This window comes from Neocloeon triangulifer, unplaced genomic scaffold (genome assembly GCF_031216515.1).
Source record: "Neocloeon triangulifer isolate White Clay Creek 2 clone unplaced genomic scaffold, ASM3121651v1 ptg000001l, whole genome shotgun sequence".
Classification (NCBI taxonomy): domain Eukaryota; kingdom Metazoa; phylum Arthropoda; class Insecta; order Ephemeroptera; family Baetidae; genus Neocloeon; species Neocloeon triangulifer.
In genome coordinates, this window is record NW_026775544.1 from 7098101 (window position 1) to 7124596 (window position 26496).

General features: G+C 40.2%; 1 protein-coding gene across 1 annotated transcript in view; it reads right to left on the reverse strand.

The window, feature by feature from the left end:
• Positions 1–25144, reverse strand: part of LOC132198040 (toll-like receptor 6) — an 82600-nt gene extending 57456 nt beyond the window's left edge. Inside the window, exon 1 of the mRNA XM_059621756.1 lies at positions 21192–25144. Within this exon, the coding sequence (XP_059477739.1) occupies positions 21208–25074 (3867 nt within the window). The 5' untranslated portion in view covers positions 25075–25144 and the 3' untranslated portion in view covers positions 21192–21207. The remainder of the gene's footprint in view (positions 1–21191) is intronic.
• Between the last annotated feature and the right edge of the window lie 1352 nt (positions 25145–26496).

Here is a 26496-nt window from a genome sequence, read left to right on the forward strand (position 1 = left end):
CGTGATATCAAATTAAAAAAAAATTTATATCAGGGTAGTTTCGATTCACAAAGGAATCCTTGGAAAGCAGAATTGCGGGTTAAACGAAAACAAATAAACTTGAGTCAATCAAGTAAAATGAATTTTCTCGGAAAAGCAGGTCTTCATCAGAAGGCAGTCGCATTTCTCGCGAGATGTATATTGGAGTTCGACACACGCGCCTTATGAAAATATAAAACACCGAGAAGTCGATTGATATCTTTTGACGAAAGGGAAACGAAAGAGAAATCCGCAAGCGGCAACTTTTTCTTCCAGAGGCGGAGGGTGTGCCTTTCAATTCCACGATATTGGTGAATTTTCTTCCCTCTCTTTTTCCCTCTTGGCAGACTTTTTGCGAGTCGCGACATCTGTTGTTCAGAAATTCCCATCCAATTTCAAGTGGCAAAAATGATACTTCTCACAAGAATACTTAAAGTCGTCATACAATCTAATATCAGCCGGCTCCGAATTCAAATAAAGCGACCCAATCGCGCGCGCATATGAGAAAATTCCGCCGAGAGATAGAGGCATCAGACATCTGCACCCGCAAGCCCAATATACTTTTATTGGGCGTGTAGGCGGGCTAGCGAGCGAGAGCAATATCGGAGAGAGAGCTCTTAATGGAGCAGTCGGCATTATTGCTTCGATTGTTGCGCCATTCCTCTGGGCTAATTGAATTAATTAACATGGGCTGATCCTGGTGATTGAATTAACCTCTGACTTTTTGGCTTAACTTTAATTGGACAAAGAGCGAGTTCAATTTCACCGAGTGCTTCAATTTAGTTGTTTCCATTAGTTCCAATAACGGAGAATATTAATTTGTTGTGCAATGTAGTAAATTTTTAAACACGTTCTTGAAGCAAAAATTAAAAATCTTTTGGCCCCTATAATTTATTACTTCCAAAATTTGGAACAAAAAATTTAATTGCTATCCAAAATTGCAGAGACTTTTTTAATGTAAAATGCTTAGCAAAATGTAAAATTTGGAATTTTCTTACCGTAAACAAAGTTTGAATTTACAACATCATGATTGGTTAATCACTCATCAGAAGCTCAGATCTTACCTGAAACAATGAACAGTCACTTAATACTAATTCGTTAAAAAAGAAAACATAGAACTTTCTATTAGGAAATATTCAAATGCTACTTTCGTTCATTCAATCAACTAAAAACACCCGCCTGTTCTCCCTCAGCCCCCTTTCCATGAATTTACCAATATTACAATAAATTTCCCTGATATTGAGAGAAACTTAACACGAGGGGTGACTTTATGTAGCATGAAATGCACCAGCAGGAGTGAATGTTCAATATACGCGCATATTTTTCCACATGGCTTTCGGCGCACAATGGAAATACATATGTCCCCAAAGCGTGGTACCCGCGGATTATTGTCGCGCTGCGACGATTGCAGCATTTCGCCCTGATTGGCAGAGTAATTTTTGTGTTTGTCCGCTGTGGCGTAATTCATTAATTCGCTCTCGCCGGTGGATTTTTACGATTCATTGAACATTAATTACTCGGCAAACGTGGAGGTTCTGGCTGGCGTATGCGGTGGATTTGCCGAATGGGGGGTGCATTTGTGCTGCGGCTACGGCAATCAATTTAATTAATCGCATTTCCACAAGCCAATGCTGCGGGGCGGAATTCACTTTTCCGCCCCTTTTGTCGCTTTCAAGCGGACCACGCAAGTTGATAATACACATAAAAGGTTCGCTTGTTTGACACGCTCCTTTGTCGCCTGAAAAAGTGTGTTTATATTTTTTTCAAAATCTCCGTCGATGCGAATACATTTCAAAAATTCAAGCTCAGTCGAGCAAGAACGGCTCTAAGCAGGTGCCTTTGCCTGTTGGGACCGTTCAATTCGTGAAGAAAAAAACGGTGAAAGGAGTTTGAATTTTCCTTTCCTTCTGCAGACAGATATCATTTTGCAGGCTGCCTGCGAGCAGAGCAATTCAAATGTCAAAAGGCTGTTCTCTGTTTTTGTACAATAGCGACGACACACAGACGACGAAAGCAGTCGACTGTTATCACATTAGGCGGAAATAAATTGGCATTTCCGAGCGGAGCTGCTGGGAAAAATCGACTCGCTGCTTCTCCTTGCGGCTATCAAACAGGTGTGAATAAAATATTACACGCGGCGACAGAGCCGAGAGCGCACTGAGGGCCTCCGCAGCCGGATGATTGGAGGTATTTCAATATCGACCGAGCACTTTGTGTCGCAAACAGCCCCAGAGAATATCGCCCACCTTCCCTTCGTTCTGCACAAAAATTACTCCACTCTCGGAGAGGCGTCTCGCAGAGAGAGGCAACTTCACCAAAGCACATACGTACACAGCGGACACTTTTTTGTGCGCCCCCGAGTGTCGTTTCCATCATCGCCTAGCACAAGATGTGGAGCGTTGCGTTCTTGCTTACATTTACACAGACGTACGCGACATGTAAAAAGAGAACGAAAGAGGCAAAAAGTGCGTGAGAAAATTCAGTCGCTGGATTTGATCCAAATCGACAGGGTTGGAGAGCATTGTCAAGACTAAAGCAACATAGTGTTATTATTCAACAAACTGATTTATAATTTTATTCTAAATTTAAATTTTTTATAAAAGAAGTTATTAATTTAATTATTTCCCGTTCCCAGTGGTTTCTTTGGGTTTTAAATTCTCCAATATTATTTTTTTTCTAACAAATATGTCGTTTCAATAAATATAATAATAAAAAAAATGGAATATTAAAAGTGTTCACTGAAAACATAAGTTTTGATACAACATTTACAGCAAATTTATAGTTAACTTTTTAACATGAACGTTTGCAAATCAAAATATTTATTTACTTTAATACTTCCTTCTTATATTTTGTTGTTTAATACAAAAAATAATCACGATCATTTCAAATTTTCATTTTAATATAACTGGTGTTTGTTTATTTCCGTACAATTCACAATTGATAAATAATAATAAAAATTTGTTAAAGGTTCAGCTGCACACACCAGTAATAAATTCATTGAAAGCTTTTTATTTATTTATTTATTTATTTTGAAACTAAAGAAACGAAGGTTTCCAATTTTTTCAGTGAAAATCTATATTGCTTTTAATTAACTTGCAATATGATGTAAATAAAAATAAATTTTTAATTTTTGTTTCCCCTTTTACGAGTGGGTATCGTGGTGGTCACTTAAAAATTTTAAATTTCAAAGCACTGATATAGAATAAAAAATCTTTGGATGTAAAATTTTACAAAAAATTAATTGGCACACACAATAATAGAGTGAATATCCAAGCCGTGTAATAATTACTCTGCAAATGAACTCGTATAGGGACGACGCTTTGACAGTGTAGCTCGATTAATTTTTAAGCGAGCCCAAAGTGGTAGGTTGGATATTGGGTACCGCGCTTTTTACATGAATGGAGCTCACTCGTATTATTGCGTCGTCCCACGCCTGCTAGCAGAGCGCAGGGGTCTTTGTACTCGGAAACGCTTTTTGCTTTGTCAATTCACCTGGACGAGAAAAAATATGTCATTGTGAGATGGCGAGAGAAAGAAATCGGCCGACGAGTGTGTGTTGTGTGTTGCTGGGAATAATTCACTGCCGGGGAGCACTAACGCTCGCACAATGGACTTCCTATCCGCGCTACTTTTTGTAGTTTTCATATTTATTCATTTGCTGAGAACATTTATTCAAAACAGCGCGAAATTGAAAACAAATAAATCGTGCGAATTCCACGGTGTGAAAAAAGCAAAGTGCAAAACAAACGGATCCAAATCAAATTCATCACGTGCTGCGTATCGGTTTTGTAAAGCAAGAGCTCTCTATTCTCGCACTGAATAAAACATAAGGCGTGCGGGGCTATTTTGATTTCATTTGAGAGCGGCCGTTTTTTTTCACACTCGCGAACGCCTTTGTTGGGGTAAATATTTAGTCTCACTGTAAATAATCACCACAAAAGAGGGATGTTTTTATAGCCTAGGCATGAGGCAAGAGGCTCCAGCGTTTTATACCATGTGAAGAAAGTCTCGGCGGCTGCTTCAAAAAGGGCTTCCCTCTCTCTTGTATATTTTCCTCAAAATTGTCATCCCTCGCTGCTTCGGCCAACTTTTACTCTGCCCGCTTTTTCGCTGATAGTTCAACTTTGACCGCAAGTATGCAAATCCACTTTGCCGAGTTTTGCGAAAGGCGCCACTTTGTTCTTTGAGTCGCCTCTTCTGGCTCTGCTGCTGTTTGGCAGCTTCACAAACTCGCAATATGGAACACGAAGATATATAGAGAATCATGCGCATAAAAAGGAGAAATCTCCCGCATGTGCTCCGAAGGGCTCGAGAGGGATGAATTTTTTTTCAAAACTATTCTCTGTGCTTTCCAAAAGATATATACATAAAAATTGGAGCAAAAAGGAAAATTCTTGAGAGAACTGCATTTACTCGGTAATGCATCGGCCAGGTTAATTGAGTTCTGTAACTCTCCGCAGAATTCCCCTCCTCCTTTGTGCACCAATTAATGAGCGGGTTTCATCGGCCCTAATGATGCCCTTAATATTTTAATAAGGAAGCTTCTTCCTTGGAGGCCATCCTTGCGCCAGCCATTCCTCGGGCCATGTAATTGAGCAAAAGTCGCTCGACATGTAACTCCCTGGCTGATGGTCTCTCTTTCATCATTTCGCATACCGGGAGCGGCCAATTAAACCACTGCACCATGTTGCATAGAGAGGTGTAATTAAACACGCTCTCCCTCGCTCTCCATCTTTCTGACACACACAGAAGCGCACATTGATGAGTGCGGTTACAACTTCGTCCGCGCAACTCTGTATTAGAAGTTGTGCATGTGGAATAAAACAGTGTGAATATAAACGAAGTGAAAGTTCAAGCATATTCAAACTCAATTAAAATGTTTTAAAAAAATAATATTTATTATGTGAAAACAAACAAAAATTTTACCATAATTATATACCTAATTTTGATAATTTTTATAATTTATTAACGATTTTTCAAAAATAATTTATAATTTTCGTATTATTTGATAATTTCACCAAGTATTTTAGTAAATGAAACCACCTCGAGTGTTAAATTTTTTTTAACTAAAAACTGATTTTATTTAGAAGAAAATCAAAATTATAAGTAAAAACTAAAAATATTTAACAATTTATTTTAATATTACTATCACTGCATAGATTATTAAATTACAATAAATTTTTCTTGAAAATAAATTACACTTCAAAAAAAGTAAAGAAATTCCTTAAAATAATCAGACTAAATCTCTTACAGCCAAACTTTTTCCCAATATCAACTTCTCAGTCCTATATTCAGCAAGCGTGATAGTTGCAGTTAAAAGAACAGTAAACTTTCAATTTAGAGCTTTTGAATGAAAGTGAAGTGGAAATTTTCCACTCTCTGCTCTTTTCTCTCTAATAAGCACGGCCAGAGGTTAATTATTTTGCGAGTAGGGCAGCACGCGAAAACTCTGACCGGCGCTCGCGGATTAAAACTGCATTAATCATCAGGGCGCACACGTCGGGGGCAGTAGTTGCGTAATCAGCAGCCCTGCGTGCTTAGGGGGTGGACGCGATTTGCAAATGCGCCCTCGAGCGTACAAGTGCGCGCGTTATTATTTATCAGCAACGATGTGCAAATTTCATTAATTATTGGGGGCAGATGTTCCCAAAAGCTGCTCTCCGCTCAAGCATGCGGTCACATGATTAACGATTGCATATGTGCGGTGGTCAAGGGTTCGAGACCCGGCTGCTCTCATCAGTCAGCCCGGCCGCTCAATATCCGATGTGTTAAACGCCGTACCCAGTTTTGTTGGTGGCGGCGTTTATTTGTTCTCTCTGCCGCTGCCTCGCCGGCTTTTGGGGCCAAAGGGCGGTCTGAATAATTAATTGCACGCGCTGGTTGTTGCTGCTGGCCCTGCTGTTGGCTTTCCGGCTGCATGGCGGTTTGCGTTTGCTTCTAATCGCTGCTTCTATGGTTTCATCCCTCCCCACCATGATTTTTAAATTTGCCCAAGCGTGCTTTGCTATTGTACATACAAAATAGCAAGCCATTTGATAAGCAGCACAAAAATTGAGAATCAAGGAGGATTAATAATCCTGGATTATGATTAATTGTGCAGAAAAAAAGCCTTGTAATGTGAAATTTTCGTAGGTTAGAGTTGATTCCACACAATTAAAAATGTACGCAATCTGCGGTCTGATTTTTTGTAATGGAGAATGAAAAAGATACAGTAATTAATTAATAATTAATAACTTTAAAAAAAGAATTAGAAAATAACATATATAAATATTCATTTAATATACATCATGAAAATTTGATTTTTTTTTGCCACATAAAGCTATTTTTTTAAATTTTTTTAAGCACTCAATTTATAGATTAAGATAATTTTGAACTCAATTGCGCCTAAAAAAATATATATAAAATGTATGTATGTGTACGTTATGTGCTCACTTTTATCTTACAATGAAAGAAAAATTTAATTTAAATTTACACATTATTCATAATATAAATATTTCATTTTTGTTTGTTACTTTTAAATTTAATCATTATCAATGCAGATCAACTTAGCCTGCAATTTAAAGTAAGATATGTATGTATTCAAAAACAATTATATGATTGCATAATTATTAATTATTCAAAGTCAATCAAAATAAATTTCAATTATTTTCAAACTAATGCAGATTTTTGTGTTTTAAGGCAAGACTCTATGGTGGGTCACAGATCCATTCAAGTGTTTCATCTCGGGATTTGCATTTGAAGATTATTAAACCGTTTGACGTATATTGCGCGGATGAAACGGGCTTGCAAGTGCGGTCGGGCCCCCTGAAGGTCCGCAACCAGCTCTGCGGTCGTCGTCGGCCAGGCAAACACACACGGGCCTTTTATCCGTGCCCCTGCTGCTCTCTGTATCAGATGATTTGCAGTTAAAGCTCGCTCCAGAGGCCTTATTATTCGCCGACCGGTCGATCATAACAAGGTTAGCCTTCAAATTTAGCGTGCGCCTTTCAAAACGAGCACTCGCCTGTAAAACAGCCGCACAATGAGAGAAAAATAAAATCACTCTCTTTGCCTCGTACGCTCGTCCCAGCTGCGTTCGTCAATCGCCTTTTCCTGTCAGGGTCCGCTTTTTTTAGAATTACTAATGAAATCGGCTTAGCTTCAAAGGGTAGCCTTTTATAGCAATATCTCACGTTACCCATTTCAGAATTTTTGGTAAAACAATTTTAAAAGTAGCCCAAGAATAAGTACATAAAAAAATTAATTTATATTCCGTGGTATATTTGTTTCAATAGATTTCTGGAGGTTGAATTTAAATTTGTTTTGTGATTGTATTTTCTTTTATTCCTAGCAAGTGAAAAATTGTTCTCAAAAATTTGTCTTTAAATCTTGAAAAAGACTTTCTTTAGAACAAACTCGGCCGAGCTCCGTGTAAACATTTGGGGCCCGCTGCTTGTTGGCATTCAAAAGCCCTTTTCTTTCTTGTACGTGTGCACATGTATATAAAACTTATGCAGTCGTGGCAGCTCACAGAGAAGGAGTGTTTTTGATTTGTCTAATCTGGCTTGCGCCGACAAACGTTTCTTTTCTGTATACATATGCGCAGAAAATATAATATAAAATATACAAGAGCCAAACAGACCAGGCCAAACATTTTCTTCTCAAATGAGATTTTCCACTCCGAATCTACTTTTATAAAAAGAGGAAATTGCTCCGCTTTGGGCTTTGTAATGTATTGTATTCTCCGCGGGCTTTTGTGCCAGATTTTTGGAGAAAACGACGACGGGTTTAATTGATTTTTAATGTGACACGCTCTGATGTGCATTCTGATGTAGCTTTGAGAGCGAAATCTTTCCTCTTCGCTTTTTATCTGCAGCCAGCAGAGACTTGTGAGCATATGAGAGAGGGGATGCTTTGTGCGCCGCGAGTTAGACGACGCGATCTAATCAAACTTTCTTCATTTATTTTAAAGTTTACATGTCCGGATTAATCGCCGTTGAGCGGCGGATCAAAAGATGCATTACTTCAGCTGCCTCTTTGCGTCTCTACCCAATGGAAGAGAAATACTCTGTAGAAATGGCGCACTTCTGAAAGCCTATAATTCTCCATAGAAAAAGTATAAATTGTAAAGTTCTCTAATGCCTCCTTCAAAGTAATCCTAGATTCCTTTAGCACCATATTTATTCCTCCATTTCAACTACTTTAATAAAAGAAATTACTCCACAAGAATTGTGCATTACTCCTTGTTGACAATTAAATAATTCACAAGGTAGCTTAGTTAGGCTTTTATAATTTCTTTAAAAGTTCCAACAAAACCTTTAATTTTTTTTTTTAACCATATACAGAAAACAATAAAAAATTTCCAGCATCATAGATGTTTCTCCAAAGTCGTATGCAAAATTGCTGGTGTGAATTTGCATGTTTACGACCTCAACACAATCCAAAATGCAATTTCACTCACAGTCAATTGAAAAATGAGGTGACACCCAACCGAGAGTGCGCATTTGCGGTCTGTGCATAAATCCTGTGTGTAATTTTATGTTTCGCAGTTAATGTCTCGCGTGTAAAATAAGAAGAGTGCAGCCAAACGGCCGTAAAACAAGAAGCAGAGCAATAATTTTCTGCAATGTGAGCTGCTTGAACATCTAATTCTCTCCTCCAGAGGAGGAATAAACTTTTAATGCGTGCGCAGAGTCATCAAATAAGAAAAAAAGGTATGCACAATCAACTTTTGTCTTTATTGCAAGTGATTTTGAAGCTTTTATTCATTGTAAGCAATTATAAATGAGTAGAAACAAAGACACAATATAATGATTGCACGTGTAGCTACAAAGAGATTGTGTTTCTTGTTTCTAACCATGATGTATAGTTTCCGTATTACATCCGTTGCGCAGTACCATTCTTTGATTAGTGTCTAATATACAAGTAGGAATAAATGGTTGTTTCCAATAAATTGCACGGTCGAGTCTGGTTTGCGGAGGAAGCAATCTCGATCCTATTAGGTTTAGTCTCTGCAGTCTCGTATAAACAACCATTACTATTTTTGCTACTGACATAATGCTCTCGTTGGTCTTTCAACTTGGATGCACTTAGTTTTAATATTGAGATAATATGAGAATGATCATGGTTAGTCCCGCCAGGGATTCAAGACTTTTGATATGGAAACCATCGAGTGGAAGAATTAGAATTGGTTGAGTGGAAATTCATCCAGCATCCGATAATTAATTTTCTGCATAAATCGTGCAAACGCAGAACAAACAACAAAATGGAATATAAACGATATCTGATTCTTGGCAAGGGATGAATCTCTGACGATCGTCTGAATTTAAATAAATCTTTTTCATCAATCCTCCATATACGAATAAAGGTGCTGCATTCGGGTCATTTATCATGCGGCATCACGTGAAGTGTAATGTATTCAGCCGGTATGAGCAAACTGCGCTGTTTTGTTTGCGCAAAGAGAGGAAAAAAGACACACGGAGAAAGAGACACGCGATTCATCTTTCTTCAGCAGCCGGGTAAAATATTTTAGGCACATTTCGCGTTGTGCTGGTGCAAATCCCAACGGCGACCCCGAAGATGAATTATGTAACACGAGGTGCACCGTGCTGGTGAATTCATCTTGATTTGCTTTTATTCCCTGCGCTTTTTGTATAAAATGGCTCTTTTTCTTGCTGGCGAGAAACAGAAATCTCTGAGATTGAGATTAAAGAGGAGAAAATCTAGGCTAGAGGCATTTATCCTAGTTTATGTGTTCAGTGTTGACTTGAGATATTATTTCTCAAAATTGAACTTTAAAGACTGGAAGGAATATTAAATATTTGCAACCAAAGTTTCCACAAGAAATGAAAACAACTTCTTATACCCTCATGCAACGCAAATAGACTCGAGGGCTTTTTACAAAGCTGATTCTAACTCCTCGTCTTTTCTGATTTTTCATACTTCAAAAGCGCTGCAGTATCTGTCATATTTTGTATAATTTTTTTTTTTGCCAAATAATATTGGAATAAGTATAAAATTTATTTATTTATTTATTTAATCTCCATTCAATACATTAATGAAAATAATATAATTAGATGATGTTGATTCCTTACATACGAGAGGTGAACTTTTTTTTACTATTTATTGAAGCGAATTTCCACAGAGATAAATTCACGCCAGAACTAATTATGGATCTCAATGAAGGCAGGAATGTTGGTTGGGCAGTAGTGGTGTGGATATTGGAATAGGAATAATTAAAACCAGGTATGGAGTTTGAAGGGTAGACTGAGAGTCTGATGCTTGGACTGGCTGCATTTTTTTTCTGACAGGCACCCGCATCACGGCGAATCCTTTTTGCAGAACAAAAAACCACGCAAAACGCAATTTCGCAGCGGAACGAGTGGTCGTATTTTCCCAACGCAAAACCTGCCGTGTATGCTGCTGCATAAAAATTTATGGACAGGCAGAAAAAAAACTCCGAGGTTGTGCGTCGAAAAAAGAAGGAAAAGGGCGCCGTATCAGATTAAAAAAATACAATTTTCAACGAACTTTTCGCATTTTTCACAGTATCAATTAAATGATAATGTCATAATAAAGCTCGTGGCAGGCGTAATAATTTAAAAGAGTGAGAGAGATAAAATGCTTGAAGAGCGAGGCACGGTTAGGCGGCGAGGCCCAGCTATATAGGCTGATGCATAATATGGAAAGTCGCTCGGCGAGGGCAGGGGGCGGTGGATTGATCCGTGTGTGCCACCACCGCAGCCACAGGATCAATTCGGTAATTTCTATTCTGCTCGCGGGCCGCTCGCTATCTCGTCCCCGCAGCCCGCCAGCAGAAATCCTTTCTTTCGCGCAAGAATAAAGAAGATTCTTGTTATTTCTTTGTGCGAGCGCCATTAATAAATCCGCCGCAACCGGCATCGCTGCTGTTGCTGCATCTTTTATTCAGGCGCCGCTTTCGCCTGTGTGTGCAGCAGCAGCAGTTGTAAATAAATTTATCAAAGTCACTTACTGCCAGCCAGGGTAAACCTTCTTTATAGAGGATTTCTCGGGCCGCGAGAAAAGAAAAGAAAGAGCGCCCCGAGGCTGCAGGAAGCGCGACGGAAATTTTGCACCAGAATTTGCATAAAATAATAAGGGCCGGGGTTGTTGCTTTTTGGTTGAGGCTGGAATAACCGGGAGAGGCGCGCGCGTAATTGATTATGACAGGCCCTGGCTCACTTGTCACTCATTAGACCGACCGCGCTCTTTGTCTTTATGTGCGCCCATGCTTTAATTAGCCGCAGAAATTCGCAATATGACGAGACAAGCGTGTGACAGCAATATTAGTAGTGGTTCCCGGCCAAAATATCAATTTGCGCAAGAGTGAACACAATTTGTAGCAATAACGACCAAATCTAAAATTGATCAGCATTTCTGATTGAAATTAATTTTGGGCGTGGATGCGAATTCATAAATTGATCCCGCGCGTGTCTGTCTCGTGAGTGCGATTTGCGTGCTGCTAAGTCGCCAAAATTCGGTCATTAAAAGAGCATTAATTTTCATATTTGTATACGCAACTCTCATTAAAATAAAAGCACACCGGCGTAAATCTTGCATCCATTATGGTGATTAATACAACGATAATTTTACGGCCCTTTTCATTATACGCACCGGTTGATAAGCGACGCATTACCGGAGCAGGGCGTGTTTTTGTTATTTGAAAGGCGAGCCTTGCGGTGGTAATTTGCACGCACCTAACCTGCACTCTGCGTCCGAGCGTATATTTAGAGTGAATGGTCAGCGTTTTGAAAGGCTTTTTGTTGGTGCTGCCGTTCAATGCTCGACTATCCAACGACAGCACTCCAGTTAATTTTAGTTGGTATATTTAGTAGGCAAAATACATGTGGTGCGTTTGTTTACCTTTGGCAAGAAGATCTGTAGCCCGACAGCAAAGATGGTTTATTTGTGCGAGAGAAATCGCAGCTTTCATTATACACGGCAGCGCAGGCTTCCGCGAAAACTCGCCATTACACAAATTTGCCCTTGCTATATGCATGAGGAAAGTGTGCCTTATGAAAGGGGCTCAGTAATTAATGTAAGCCCGCGTAATTTGATAAAGGAACAAAAGAGCATGCTGAAGGAGAATCATTTTAATTTTATGATAATAAGGAAAAGGTTTAGCTTTAAATTTGTTTTAAGGTACATCAGTAAATAAAAGTAAAAGCATCGATATTATTTTTAAGGAGCAAAAAAAAATCCTTGGCCACGGTTTATGGTTATTGCATATCATAATTATATACATTAAAGATAAATATTAACATCGATATTTAAAAAAAAAAATAATAATAATAAATTTAGTAACTGCCATAGAAAAAGAAATTTAAACTCTTAACAATAATCACTGACTTGTGAAAACCCTCTCTCTTTTCACATGATATTGACCAGGAATTACTTAAAATCAAAAGCCAATCTAAAATCTGAATTATTTTTATTTCAAATTTTAAAAAACAAATTGTTATAAATAAAAAATAAATTCCTTAAATAAGATAAAAATAGACTTTTGTCTCTTTCTTAAATAATAACCAAAATTGCAAAAAAGGCACACGCACTGATGCAAAACACAAAGGAAGCTGTGGGAAAAAATCAATCTCGCCAATCCATAATTTCCACCCAATTGAGAAAATCAAACATTCACACGCATTGTACTTGGTAAAAAATCACAAGCAAAAGAAATTCCTCAAAACGATCTTCCAGCAGCTCTTATTCTCGTTTGCAGCGAACGTTTCAGGGCTCGTAAAACGCGCGGTGCGTACAATATAATAATTTTATTATCATTCCCGCTGCTGGATCCATTATTATTACACCGGCAGCGCCGCCGCGTCTTCTTTCTTTATTTAAAGCTGCTCGTGTATTTCATTTATGCGCTCTCTCGGCTGCAGGGGCTTTTCGAGCAGCTGCCACTCGGGTCAAATGAAGAAAAGGTGGGCCACAAAAGGTCGCGAGCGCACAAAGAAGATATTGTCACTCTCGCTCTCCTCGGCGCTCGGCCGGCCAAGCTGGGAAAATTAGAGAGACCAGCGCGACATATTTCACGTGATAAAACCGTCTCAGTCAAAACAGCGCGCGGAAATCCCTAATTTATTGGGCGCTGGTAGAGCAGAAAGCTAAAAACTTATATACGGGAGTACATAAGCCATGAAAAGGTCTGGAAAAGTTACAGTCGTAATAAATAGAACCTTAATGACCTGTTTTTGTTGTTGCGAGCTCTTTTAATGATATAACTAACAATTCTAAGTCTGGCGGCTTTTAAAGGGCTTGGCTTGGCATATTTTTTTCAGTTCAAGGTGCTCAAGAGTGCTGGCTACAATATTAAAAATAAATTTATAATTGATTACAAATAAATTATTCATTGCCCATCAAGGAAAGTTTAATATTTTCCGCGTTTATGTAATAAATAAATTGCTCTAAAAATATCCAGATGCTCATTAAAAAAAGAATTATTTCCTTGTTTGCAACCCACATCGATTCCATTTGAAGCGTAAATTTGTATTTAAAACGGAGTTTTAAAACAGCTTTTCACTTTCCAGGAAGAACGCACGGAAAATTATTAGCCGACATAAACCAAACTGTAAATTAAAAATCAAAGTTGTCCTGAACGAGAAAGCGTGTGGGAATCGTTCAATATTAAAGGTGCCTGGCCATCTTCGGTTTCCTTGTAATTACGTAGGGCAGAAAGGGTTTTGTCAAATATGAGAATGAGGAAACGCGTGCAGCGTATCACCCATCACAAGGGGACCCCTTATCCGCAGAGTCCATCGCAACCCTATGCTAACAGCCCGGCAAGTCCATTCAAATAATTAAAGACAATTTCTCAAATGGCTCTCAGTTTGATTGCTAATGGGATGGAACATTGATGAAATGACCCCTATCAGTATCGTGTTATTATGTTGGCCATGCTACTGGCCACTTGGTCTAGAGTGAAGGGTAGCCATGCATGAAATGCACTTTGTCTATTCAGAATATAAATTGGCTTATTGATTCATAAGATTGATTAATTTTCTCTTATGATTATTTATTTATAAATTATTATAAATTTAAAAAAATCCCTGAATTAAATTTGATAAATTAGATATGGATTTCCCCTTATTATAAAAATCCGTGTTATTTTTTAATTTTAACTAAAAACTAAATTTTCATTAAAGTTGAACTAAAAAAATTACTGATCTTTTAATGATCTTCGCAGCTCAGAACTCTTTTACGCGCGCGCATCAGCAGGGGTTTTTTTCTCTCCTTTCTCTCTGGCACTACAATTTTGACATCATTAATCACATTTTCCGTGACACTTTTTGCCGGAATAACAATTTTCCATCACGATCGTTATCTTTTAAATAACGCACAAGCACGATGATGGGCGCGTTTTCTCCGCCGGTCAAATCTGGGCGGCAAGTTCATCTCGCGCCGCGTGTGTCGTTGGGCACGTCGCGCGCGGCTGTAATAAATTATTCACAAACCTAAAACGCTGCGTGATAAGCTCTCGACGGCGGTGCCGAGAGAGAAAATCTGCGAGCGAATCTCGTTCCGAGTTTTCTTGGTGTTTGTTCGACTGCCGAGCTGCGTTCGCTGCTTTATATTTGTGCCGATGGTTTCTCTCCGAGAGATGGGAATTTTTGATACGCTCACTCCTTTTAAATCGATCACCCTTGGGGGACGTAAAAGCAAAGTAGCGGCGGCGGCATAGAGGGTTTGAAAAGGTGAGGGAAGGGAATCATCGCGATATACCTGGATTCTATGAATATCCGAAAGAAGCAGAAAAAAAACAAATTTTGAAATCATAAAAAAAATATGACATTTCCGTATTTTTTTTTACAAGTTTGAAGCTTTTTTATAAAATAAAAAATAATTCACAAAATGGTTCTTAAATCCTTTCATGTGGTAAGTGCAGATCAATGTTGCATAGAGATTGGAGAGTCAATATTTTGCAAAAGGGGAGCACAAAAAACCCATTTTGACGCGACTTTTTCCACAAAAAGGAAAACGCGCGGCCCTTTAACGGGTTGGGGAAAGTGTCGACGGGGAATCAGTTTAGGCATGATATACACACATATGCACGTTGGGGACAGACTCGCTATTGAAAAGTACTTTGCACTTTATGAAGCGAGCGGTGCATCTCGCTCAAGTGAGTGCATATATGATTTAGAGCGACGAGCGCCAGCAAAGGGGGTGGCCCTATTACAGCTCACATATGTGGCGGCTTTTCAAAAGCGGAAAAGAGCGCGCTGTTCTCTCGCACCTGATACATCACACACATCCTTTCAACCCTTTTCCTCTCTCGTCGCTATCTGCGGTAATTACTATCACTTAACAACACGCGAGCACACTGTTATGTTCGCGTTATGTGTGCCGCGCTAAAGATGCAGCTGCGCCATTTGATATAATTCAATGGGAGAGAAACAAAATTTCGAGTGAATGCTCCTCTTTCCTGCATTAGAAAGGAGCTGCTAAAGTAATTATCATGGGCGGCACGCGGCTCTCAACAAACGCAGCCGTAGTCAAATGCAATGACGACGCTATATTTTACGATTAATTTTACAGCATAATAAGATCAGTGAAATTTGAAACCATTTTCATTATATGACTTTTAGGTTCCAAGAAAATTAATTTAAGAGCAATTTTTTTTTAAGAAAAGGAATATCCTTTGATTCTTTTTTAATTTTTAGTTGAATATTATCTCATTCTATAAATTTTAAATCAGTTAAATTTAACAAATATTATTCAATAACAATTTTTTATATACCTCATGGTGTTTTAAGAAATTTCAATATTTGAAAATTTTGTGTATGTGCCAAAATTTATGGGCCAATTTTTTCACACAAATTAAATCATATAATTAAAGAATTATATTCTCTTTAGGTCCATAAGCTGCCGATAAAAAAAAAATTAATTTTTTTGCTTATATATTTTTATGTTAACTATAATAACAATTTTCATGGACTTGGATGTTCCTATGGCATGTGAATATGATTGTGAGGCTTTGAGATCCATCAATATTTACAATTTTCGCACGATTCTTACCTCCATACATAGCACACCTTTAACAAGAGAGCTCTGTGATTATCTCCGCCTTTCCGCCGCATTTCACGAGTATGAAAGACAGAGAGAGCTCACAAGATCCCGATCTGAGCGAGTGTGTCTTGTTTCTTTTTCCGTCTGCGGCACAAACAACGAAAAGCCAAGCTCGGCGTCCTAACTAATGCCTCGACTATCTTCTGATTAAGATTAATTGCGCCGGCCGTTAGCACATCATACTCGTGAAGGAGGCAGCGACCCATTATTGCGCTAAATTATTATTCCGTGCCACAGCATTGTTGTGCGAATTAATGGATGGACTGGCCGACGCTTTAGGTACATATTTGTTGCACGGCAAACATCACCGGCAGTGCATGGACAAAAATATCAAACAGACCATTGGATCCAATAAGCCGATGAGAATTATGTACACATGGCTCAAATTGTTAATGGCGAACCTCAAATATTTGCTGATTTGATAAATAGATACGAAATGGCAGCCTTATTGGGCATTTTTAAACCGTGTTGATTATATTTAAAAAGTAAAAATTAAAAATAAATAATTTTGGTTCAAAATAATATAATACGGCTCATATTTTGTAGTTTGGTGGCAAAGTTGTTTATAAACAACCAAGTTTTCTAGCGAACTCACTTAGGCAAAGCCCATTGTAATTGAATAAGAAGTCGGCGGCGCCTTTAAAGAGCAAATTGCTATCTGGCGGCGAAATCATAATTAACAACGGCACAGTGTTTCCAGCCGCATTAAAAGCAAAGCCGTTCGCGCGTGTTATTGTTTCTACTTACCACGAGGCGTACAAATCTTTCATAATAACCTCAAAATTGCAGAGCATCGCGCCGCCGAGAGCAACACAAAAACAAGAGAGGAGCTCTTTTCACGCGCGCGTGAGGGCCAAAGGAGTTGAAAAGATAATGCGCCGACGAGAGTCGTGTATGTGAGTTAGAACAAAATAATAACAGAGGCCAAATACATAATTCCCGCAGCCGCCGTGTTCTCCTCAAAGTGACGCAATCAAATACATTAAACAATCCACACGTAATATGCCCTTCTTCACCCGCTGCCAGTCCCGCCTGCCTCGTTAAAACGTTGGAGTTGCCTCTTCAGGAAGTTGAAATTAGATCAAAAACTTGTTATATATAACCGTTGAGAAAATTGGTATATTGTATGAGCTGATTTTGTAAGAATCAGAAGATTCAGAAGTTTATACAATTTATGATTTCTCTGTTTCTCTTGTTTGTTTTCCTAAATTTCCAAATAGAAAACAAACTGGATGATTTTAATATTGCATAGAGCAGAGAGAACAAAAGTTTTTTTTTATCTTCCATGTGTAGCAATAGCTGCATCGCTGCATGAAATTTATCACTTTCTTAGCGGGCCAGGCGGGCCGCCTGGTACGAATAAAATGTGTATAGTTTTTTGCTTCCATTGGCCTGGCGTCGTTGTTTGGCTCTTTCAAGAAAAACTCAAGACGAGAGAAGTGTGAAATTTATTGTTTTCTTCTCTCGTGCATTAAATGGAAAAATGCGAATGCAAAAAATATATAGAGCGGGAAGCATAGAAAGCTTCTACTGCTGAAAATAAAATTTACGGCGCGCAAATGTAAATTTTAGAATACAGATGGAGTATTTTTTCTATAATTTTATTTACAAACATAGGAACTTTATATGCTGTTTTGCTACGAAATTTGCTTGGATTAATATCCATCCCTTTCCTTTTTTAAACCTTTTTCATTAAAGAATAATGAATCCACTTCATGAAAGTTGATTCAAGCGGACCACATACCAGAAATAAATGGGCCTCTTTCCAATAAAAGTTTTATGAGCCACGATTAAAATTGGCATTTTACTACTTTGGTGACGATGATTCATTGTGAAAACTTTCGAGCCGGAAAGCACTGCACTTGCACTTTTCCAGAGTAATAAAAATCAGTACAAAACTCACGAGCAATATCATTCATCCTGCTTTTACGTCCGAGGCTGAAATAATTCCGAATGCAGCTGGCGCAGGGGTACGAAAAAAGCTGAGCGTCTCGTTGCTTTTTTAAATGCAGGCAGCGTGTGTGTCGAATGCTGCTCGCAGCTAGTTACTCGATTTTCATCCTCTCCGAGTTTCTGCAATTGGACACGCTTTTGATCCTCGTTCGCTTTATTCGAATGCCGGCCGTGGCGCATGAAATTTGATTGAATCTGCCGGTCTCATTTCAGCTGCCTCTATCTCTCTCTCTCTCTCTCTCTCTCTCCTCGAAATAAAAGCGCGCACGCAGGGCTGGATCCCCAGAGAGGGAGGAGGATCGAGGAATGTGTCACCCCAAACGCGGCGTGCTCACTCTAATCTGCTCAGATATCTTGAGAGTTGCGCGCCCTTCCTATTTTTATTACAATGAGATGATGGATCTCTTTTATTATGCCGCCGCACTTTTTATATTAATTCGATGCTCACTTGACAACAAAAAATCCTTGTGTGGCCTTGAACGGAAATAATGTGATTTCCAGTATTATCTCATTCTCACAGAATTTTTTTTAAATTTTTTTTTTAAAACGGGCTTAGTTAGCAGTGTGTATGTCTTGACAAGGGAACATTTTATTAAATTATTTTTTTCTTGATAGAAAAGAAAAATATTTAGAAACACATTTTCTTAAAAAAAAAATCAAATTTTATATTTAATGAAGAGGCTTGATGGGGGGTGTTTTTGATCTCGGAAATTTTAACAAAATTCTTTCTTGTGGTGGTATCGTTTTTTTCCCCCAACGATTCCTTTTAGTGAAATATATTGTTTTTAACAAATGAAATTAAACAATGTATTTGTAACAATTTGCGCAAATAAACAACATTAATAAAAAAGTATGAATATTTCTCCTGCAGACCAATACACCCCATGGTATAGCCCCTTGTCGCAAGGGTGAGACTAAACGAATTGTCCCCTCGATTTTCTCCGAGAGCAATACATCTATCTCTCCTTTAATAGTGGCAAAAAAGAGCCAGAAAGACACACGACGAACACTCAAGTGCTAATGACCGAGCAATGAGAGGCTGTGCAATTAGGATCGTTGGTTGGATGCTCTGCCGCTTCATTGAGCGCGAGGACCTAGAAAGAACTAACTAGCTGCGACTGCACTCCCTTTTGCGGCAATCAGCAAAGGCAAGCCGCCGACTCTTTAATTCATCATTCGCTCCCCGCTGCGAGCGCACTCATAAAAAATATCAAAACGCCCGTCCGACCAAGGTCGCAAGAGTGTGTCTCTTTAGGTTTATTCCGAGATCAACGACATTTTTCTCACCGGCATTAGAGAAAAAAAGAGTTGCAACCGCGCGGTGATCGCACATCCCGGGGTGGTCACTACGTCTCTCATCTCACGATTTCACGTTTATAAAGAATCCCTCTGGATGCTTTTCTCCCTTTGGTATTTTTCAGCCTTTCCTGCGAGCCAACCAGAAAGTGTGAGTGAGACAGAAAAGGCGCCGGCGTATAGAGAAGTGCGAGTTTTTCTCATCCGCACGCAAACTGACAAATTGTTGCAGCCTGCGCGAGATCTTTCATTGTCAGAATCGTTTTATGCCTGCCATTTGATATTCTGCAGTGGGCGACCCGCGCATACGAAAACACCAAAAGAAGCGGACGAAATGAAATAATGCCATTTTTCTCTGCTTGAAAAAGAAATGTGCTGAATTTTTTTAGGGTGGATCACTTTAGGTAATAAAATCAAATTACAATGAGATGAAAATATAAACTTTTGGGTGATTTGAATTTAAATTCGGCTTTGCCTCAATAGGTTTTGTTCGTTTTTTTATTGTTTAAGAAAAAACAATATCCAATATCCTGCTCTACATATTTCGGCTGCGGGCTGCAGCCATGTTTTTTTTAAAAGCCGAATATTTTTTCAAATCGCGCACCCCTTTCAATTAAATAAATATTTGTTTGAATGAGATACACATTTTTTTTAAAATTTTTTTTGCAGCGTAATTTACATCCGCGAGCGAGGCTTGCGTGTCAAATAAATATGTACTGAACAATGATGGGGTTTCATTTATATGAGCCTGCCGACGGCGGAGAGAGCTTTATAAGGAATTTCCATTTGCACAACTTTCCAAATATTCCGCATGAGTGCATTTGAAAAGGTGCGCACATCCACTTTAAGGCAGTGGCGCCAAATAACTTCTGAGGCGCCTCCCCGCCGCCCTCCCCTCGCTCGGAGAACCAGCGACGGCGGCAGATGAAATTGTAAAACAGCGAGGAGCGCGTGCCGCAGAATCGCTCTCGTCTACTTTGGTGTATGAATGATGTGATACAATCATTTGCTACACATACAGCGCGCGGGTGACAAAAACACGAGTGCGCCCCATTTTAAAGGGACTGTATAATATGAATGTGTCGTTTCCAAGGCAGCTCATTCCTTCACATAGGGTGCTGGCATTTATAATTTTCTCGATAAAGAGAGCCCCTTCGTTGTGCACCAAAGCGAAGCTCCGCCGCCGCTGCTGTTTTCATATTAAATTGCCATTAAATTGCTCTTGCTTTTAATTTTCCTTTTGCAAATGGCGCTAAATGAGAGCAGACTTTCTGTTTTTGTTGCAAGAGGCGGCGGATCTTTGTATATATAGAAACGTATAAAGAGAAATGGAATATCCACACAAAACAAAGACTTTATCTTGTGCCAGCGGAGAGGGAGATTATTTTTCTTTTCTTGCAACGCTTGAGACAAATGAGAGCAGCAGGATATTTCATTCCGTACTTACAACATCCGCTTTTCAGATAATATAAAATAAAAAGCTGCGAGCTGAAACGCTCAAGGGAATAATTGCTTTTGCTATTTAAATGCACACTCCATATAATATATAAGAAATTAATTTGAATAAACATTCAACATTTAAAATAAATCCTAGTTTTTAAAATAAAATCGGAATTATGGAAATAAATATTTATATTTTCCAACCAGCTATGGGGTGATGCTACGCTATTTTCAGATAATATATATAAAATAAAAAGCTGCGAGCTTAAGCGCTCAAGGGAATAATTGCTTATTGATATTTAAATGCCACTCCATATAATATGAAAGGATATTAATTTGAATAAATATTTCAAATTAAAAATAACATGCCAGTGTTGAAAATAAATTCGAATTATGGAAATAAAAATGTATTTTCCTACCTGCTATGGTGTGATGCTACGCCCACAGGTCCCTCGCTGGCGGCTCTCTCCGCAGGGTGTGGTAGGTTGAGGGTGGGCCGATTTGCTCGTAGGCGTCTGGCAGGGGTGGCGGCGGCCCCACCATGCTAGAGTACTCGTACACTACGCGACTTGTGTCCAAATGAAGGGCCCGGGCCCCGGCGGCGCTCGGCTCTTGTTTGGCAGCGCAGCAACACAAAGTGCCATTTCTTGGCTTGGGGTCTTCATTTTTGCCAGTTCGTGGAGCCGGCAGAGCAGAGCGCAATTTTTCCCAGAAACGTCGGTCACCGTACTTGAGCACCAAGGCAGCGCTGTTCAAATACATGCGAAGGTCAGGGTCGAGGTCACGGGAGGGCACGTCTGTGAGGAAGATAACGATTAGACGCCGAGGTGACTTTTTACTTTTGCGCGCCTCTCGTTGCAGGGCCTCTCGCATAGCCGACTTGTAGTCAAACCTGGCCCACTCGGAGGTGAGAAATTGTGGCGAAAGGATGAGCACCGTCCTCCTCGATGACTCCACCGCCTCCAGAATAGTGTCGGCCACGTACGAGCTGGCGCTGAAATTCCTGTAGTGGAGACAAAGATGGTACTGCGGCTCCAGTCCGGTGGCCAGCATTTGCAACACCCACGTTTCGTCCTTGAGGCTGTAAGCAATGTAAGCGTCGAAGAGGCGGTTCGTGTCCTCGTCCACAACCGAGCCATTTGCGTTAGAACGGTAGCACAATCGGACGCCGCACCGACTGTACATCCACAGACGAAGCTCGCGGCGGTGATAGGCGGCCATAAAAATTAGGCACGAGGCGACCGTGACGGCCACCAGCAGTGCGAGGGCAAAGGGCAGATAATCACGAAGGGCGCGAATGGTCACTGACTGGTCGAACTCAGAATCCAAGAATTCGCCACCAATCAGCATTGAGCTGCAAGCCGTGTTGTTGAAATCTGTAAATTTTGGTCCGAGTTGTTTTGAAATCGATTCGCCTTCATTTTTCACGCGGAGTACGCATGAGATGCGCGCGGCGTCGGACACTTTGGCCAAATTCTGCTGCAGCCAGGTGCGAAAATGGCGCATATATTGGCAGTGGCATGACCAATTGTTGTCGGCCAGAGTGATTCTTACCAGGTAATTGTTGAAAGAGAGCTGCCAAACGGGATAATTATGCAGGCGGTTTCCATCAAGGCGAACAACTTCCAATTTTTTCAGCTCCATTAGCGTCCTGTTGTCAAGGTACTGCAATTTGTTGTTTTGCAAATAAAGTTCTTTCAGCTCTACCAGACACTGCAGCTCGAAACCTTTAATCTCTTTCAATAGGTTATCCTCAAGGTGCAAAATTTCTAACCTTCGCAGGCCGCTAAAGGTGTGGTTGTAGATGGCGTTGACCCTTGACCCGTTTACATAAAGAACGCGCAAATTTTTTCTTCCGATGAAAGAATGACTGGATAACTCACCAAAACTATTTCCGTCTAAATAAACTTCTGTGGCGTCCATGGGGATGGTGCCTGGAATGCGGACGTGGTTGGCCAGCGAGCAGTCAACAATGTTGGCGGCTGACCATGACTGGTCGTGGTAACAAGTGCAGTTGTTCGGGCACGTCATCTCGCAATCGCAAGCGTCAAAGTCGCAACAGTGGCAGAGAGCAAAACAATGAGTTTTATAAGCGCACACAAAATGAGAACTGTCTGCATCGATTAATGAAATAAAGCTCTTGTCGCGTGCGTAGGGCAGCCTGCAATAAACACTTTCAATGTCCATCACCTTCGGGTGTTGCCTTAAGTGGTCCAGGTTGTTAATCCGCTGCAGCCATTCCATTGTGCAGTCGCACTGAAAGGGGTTGCCGCCGATGTAGAATTCGGGAAGGGGTCGTTCTTCTTTTACTGGAGTTAATCTAAGCGCGTTCAGGTCCATGTTAACGATTTGATTAGCATATAAATCAACGCGGGTCAAGTTGGGCTTGTTGACAAAAGTGTGCACATCCACCGTAGTAATTTGGTTATTATTCAGCAATACTAATTCCACGCTGTTCGGCAGAGAATTTTGGCCAACTCGAGTTAGCAGATTGTGGGAGACGTCGAGTTTTATCAATTTCAGGGCCGTATTTGTGTCTCGTCTTTTTGCATTGCTGATCTCTTTAATTTTATTCTCGTGCAAATCGAGATACTCGAGCCCTGCCGGCACGAGTGAGTAATCAAACCACGAGAGCTGGTTGTCGGAAACATTTAGCCATACAAGGGCCGGCAATTTTGAGAACAGGCCGGTCATGTCGGATAATAAATTTGCATCTAAACGAATCGCCTGCAAATTCTCATTGGCGTCAAATGTGCTCGGCTCAATTTTGCTGATATTATTTCGTGCGAGGTTAAGAATTTGCAGCGCCGGCAGGTCAGCAAATGAACGGCGGGTCAAGTTCGAGATTTGATTTCCAATCAAGCGGAGCCCATATAAATTATCCATGCCTTTGAAGGCGGGCGATTCCAGCTGCTCTATTGAATTTTCTCCCAAATCAACCGTGCGCAAGAGTCGCATGTCGTGCAGGGCGGGTGGAACGTTGGTCAGCAAATTCCCATTTAAATTCAAATCTTGCAGGGACGTGCAATTTCTCAGGGAATCGATGTGGAGCGTCTGGAATAAATTATTATCCAGTGACAAAAGAGAAAGGGCGTAGAGTCCGTTGAAAGAGAAGGGGTCCACGTTCGCCAGCTTGTTGAAAGACAGCACCAATGTGTGCAAATTGCTGAGGGGTGAAAAGGTGTCGGCCGGCAGTGTTTCAATTAAATTGTGTTCCAGGTTAAGAATTTGCAAGGTGTACAGGTCTTTGAAGAAATCAGGGTTGAGAGTGGTGATTCGGTTATATGAAATATCCAACAGCACAAGCCGAATCAGCCCTGAAAATGTGTCTGAGTCCAACCAAGTGCTAGAGAGTCGGTTCCGAGACAAATCAAGTAATTGCAAGTGCTCTAGACCGGCCAACAAGCCCGGTGCGAGCACTCCAAGAGAATTATTTTGCAATTTTAATTCGCGAATGTCCACGCAGTCTTTGAAAAGTCCCGGTGGCAAAGCTACCAATTTATTATTTGACACGTCAAATACCTTGAGATTTTTTAATCCAGCGAGCGCTTTATCCGCCACTGACTTGATTTCGTTGTCCGTCACTCGGAGCTCTTGCAGCCGCCGTAGTGCGCCGAGTCCCTTTGCCGGCAGCTGCTCGAAATTGTTGTGAGATGCTTCCAACACTTGTACATCTAAACCGCACGAGGCGCGCGATTTTGGTGGCGGCGTGGACGATTCGGAGGCGTCTAGGACTTGAAATCCAAGTTCTGCAATTTCTTGGAGGCGGTTGTGAGTCACGTTAAGAGACACCAAACTAACCAGCGGGCAAAAAAGCCCCTCCGGCAGTGACCACAAATTATTCTGGCTCAGGTCAAGTTTTTCTAGCAATCGAATCGTCTTGAAGGAGCCGGCATTTATTTCCAGCGGCCACTTTCGGTTTCCGGTGTGAATTGTCAAATTTCGCAAATCAACAAGACCTTGCAGCGAGCCCGAAGGCCATTTGGGCAACTTACATTGCTCCAGGGTTAGTTCCTTGAGACGGATTAAGTGGGCAAAGGCGTCCTCGGGCAGCGTTGACTTAAGTTCTACTTCGGAGTCGCAATTCACCACCAATGAGGTGGTGTGTTCGGCGGGGATGATGCTGAAATTGGTGTGATCAAACTCGCTATTTATTGTTCGTAGGGAGCAGTTGAGGGCAACTTCGTCCGAAGTCCGCGGCGACCACTGACAGTCTTCAGGTGCCTCGTACCTCAAAGAGTCCCTGGCAGCGGAGGCGGCGGCGACGGCCGCGGCCGCCAACACCAGCAGCAACAACTGCATTTTGTTCGCTAGCACAGCGGCACATGCACTCGGGAACGCGATACGCGGCACTCGCGGTGTTTTCTCTCGCATCGGCCGAACTCGACTGGACCGGAGTGCGGATGATGCTGTGCTGCCGACACTCCTGGCTGGCAGGCATGACTATACCCCCCCGAAAGGGACCTGCGCGCTAGCTGCCTGCTCGCTTTTTAGCCTCTGTAAATCACAAATATAATAATCTCACTTTTGATTTGGAATTAAAGTTTCCTAGAAACTAAAATATTTTTTGAATGCAAATTAAATACTAAAAACCTTTTAAAACAATTAGTAAATTTTTTATTTATTTTAAATAATTTTTTGAAAAGGGTTAAACACTTGGGAGTTTACAGGAAATATTCATGAAATTTAGTAAACTGAATTTTCGTCATCAAAGAATTATTTCATTGGATCAATTTGATTTCTCACTTATCATTCTACTCACTACTCAAATTATTACATACAATTGGAGGAAAATATGCACGTGTTAAAAGCTCTCTGAAATTCAAGCTGAGTATATTTATACCATAGGAGGTGATACATTGATTAATTCACAACAACCTGCCGCACTGCAAACTTAACAGCCTATTCAAAATTCCGCTAATAATTTATGGCTCTAAAAATTTTGGTTACAGTTCTGAAAAATAAAAAAACAAATACTCATCTATTTCATGAGTAGAACAGCTTAAAGGAATTATTTTATTTTTAAAGCCATTTTGTGTATAATTTGAATCCAATGAAAATTTAAAGCTCTGGTTAAATTTAAAAATTTTGACTTAAAAAATAGCATTCATAAATTTATTATTTACCATCAAGCTTTTCCTTTTTTTATAAAAATTAAAACCCACGCTCATATTGATTGAAAAAATGGAAATGGTAAATTCCTGCAAAATGAAAGTTACAAACACACATAAAGTTAAATCGCTACAGGGTGAAGGACCGAGTATTTTGTTTTCCAACCTCGAGCGGGGTTTAAATATAAAAACAGTGGCTGAGTTCTTTTGTATTTGTACTTTGCAGGGCGTGCACCATTCGAAGTAATGGAAACTTTTTGGAGAGCGCGCACACACATTGCCTCTGGGGCAGGCCAGAGTCGATTCCAACGAGACCAGAAAAAAGGGACGTAGCTGTGCACGCTTTCAGCGCCAGAGAAAAGGAGCCAGAAAAGTGTCCGCCAGGGCTCGATCAATTTCCATCTTCACCGCCGACCAAAAGTATAATAATAATAATACAGATCCAATCTGCAGTGTTGGCGCAATAAAAGAGCTTGGCCACAGAATAACAAGTCCGCAGAGAGTCAACCTTTCTTAATCTGCCTCGCCCCTATTAATGAATAAAAAGAGGGTAGGTCAATGAAGCTCACAAGAATCTGACGTAGGCATTTTCTTTCTGTAACCCTTTTAAGTA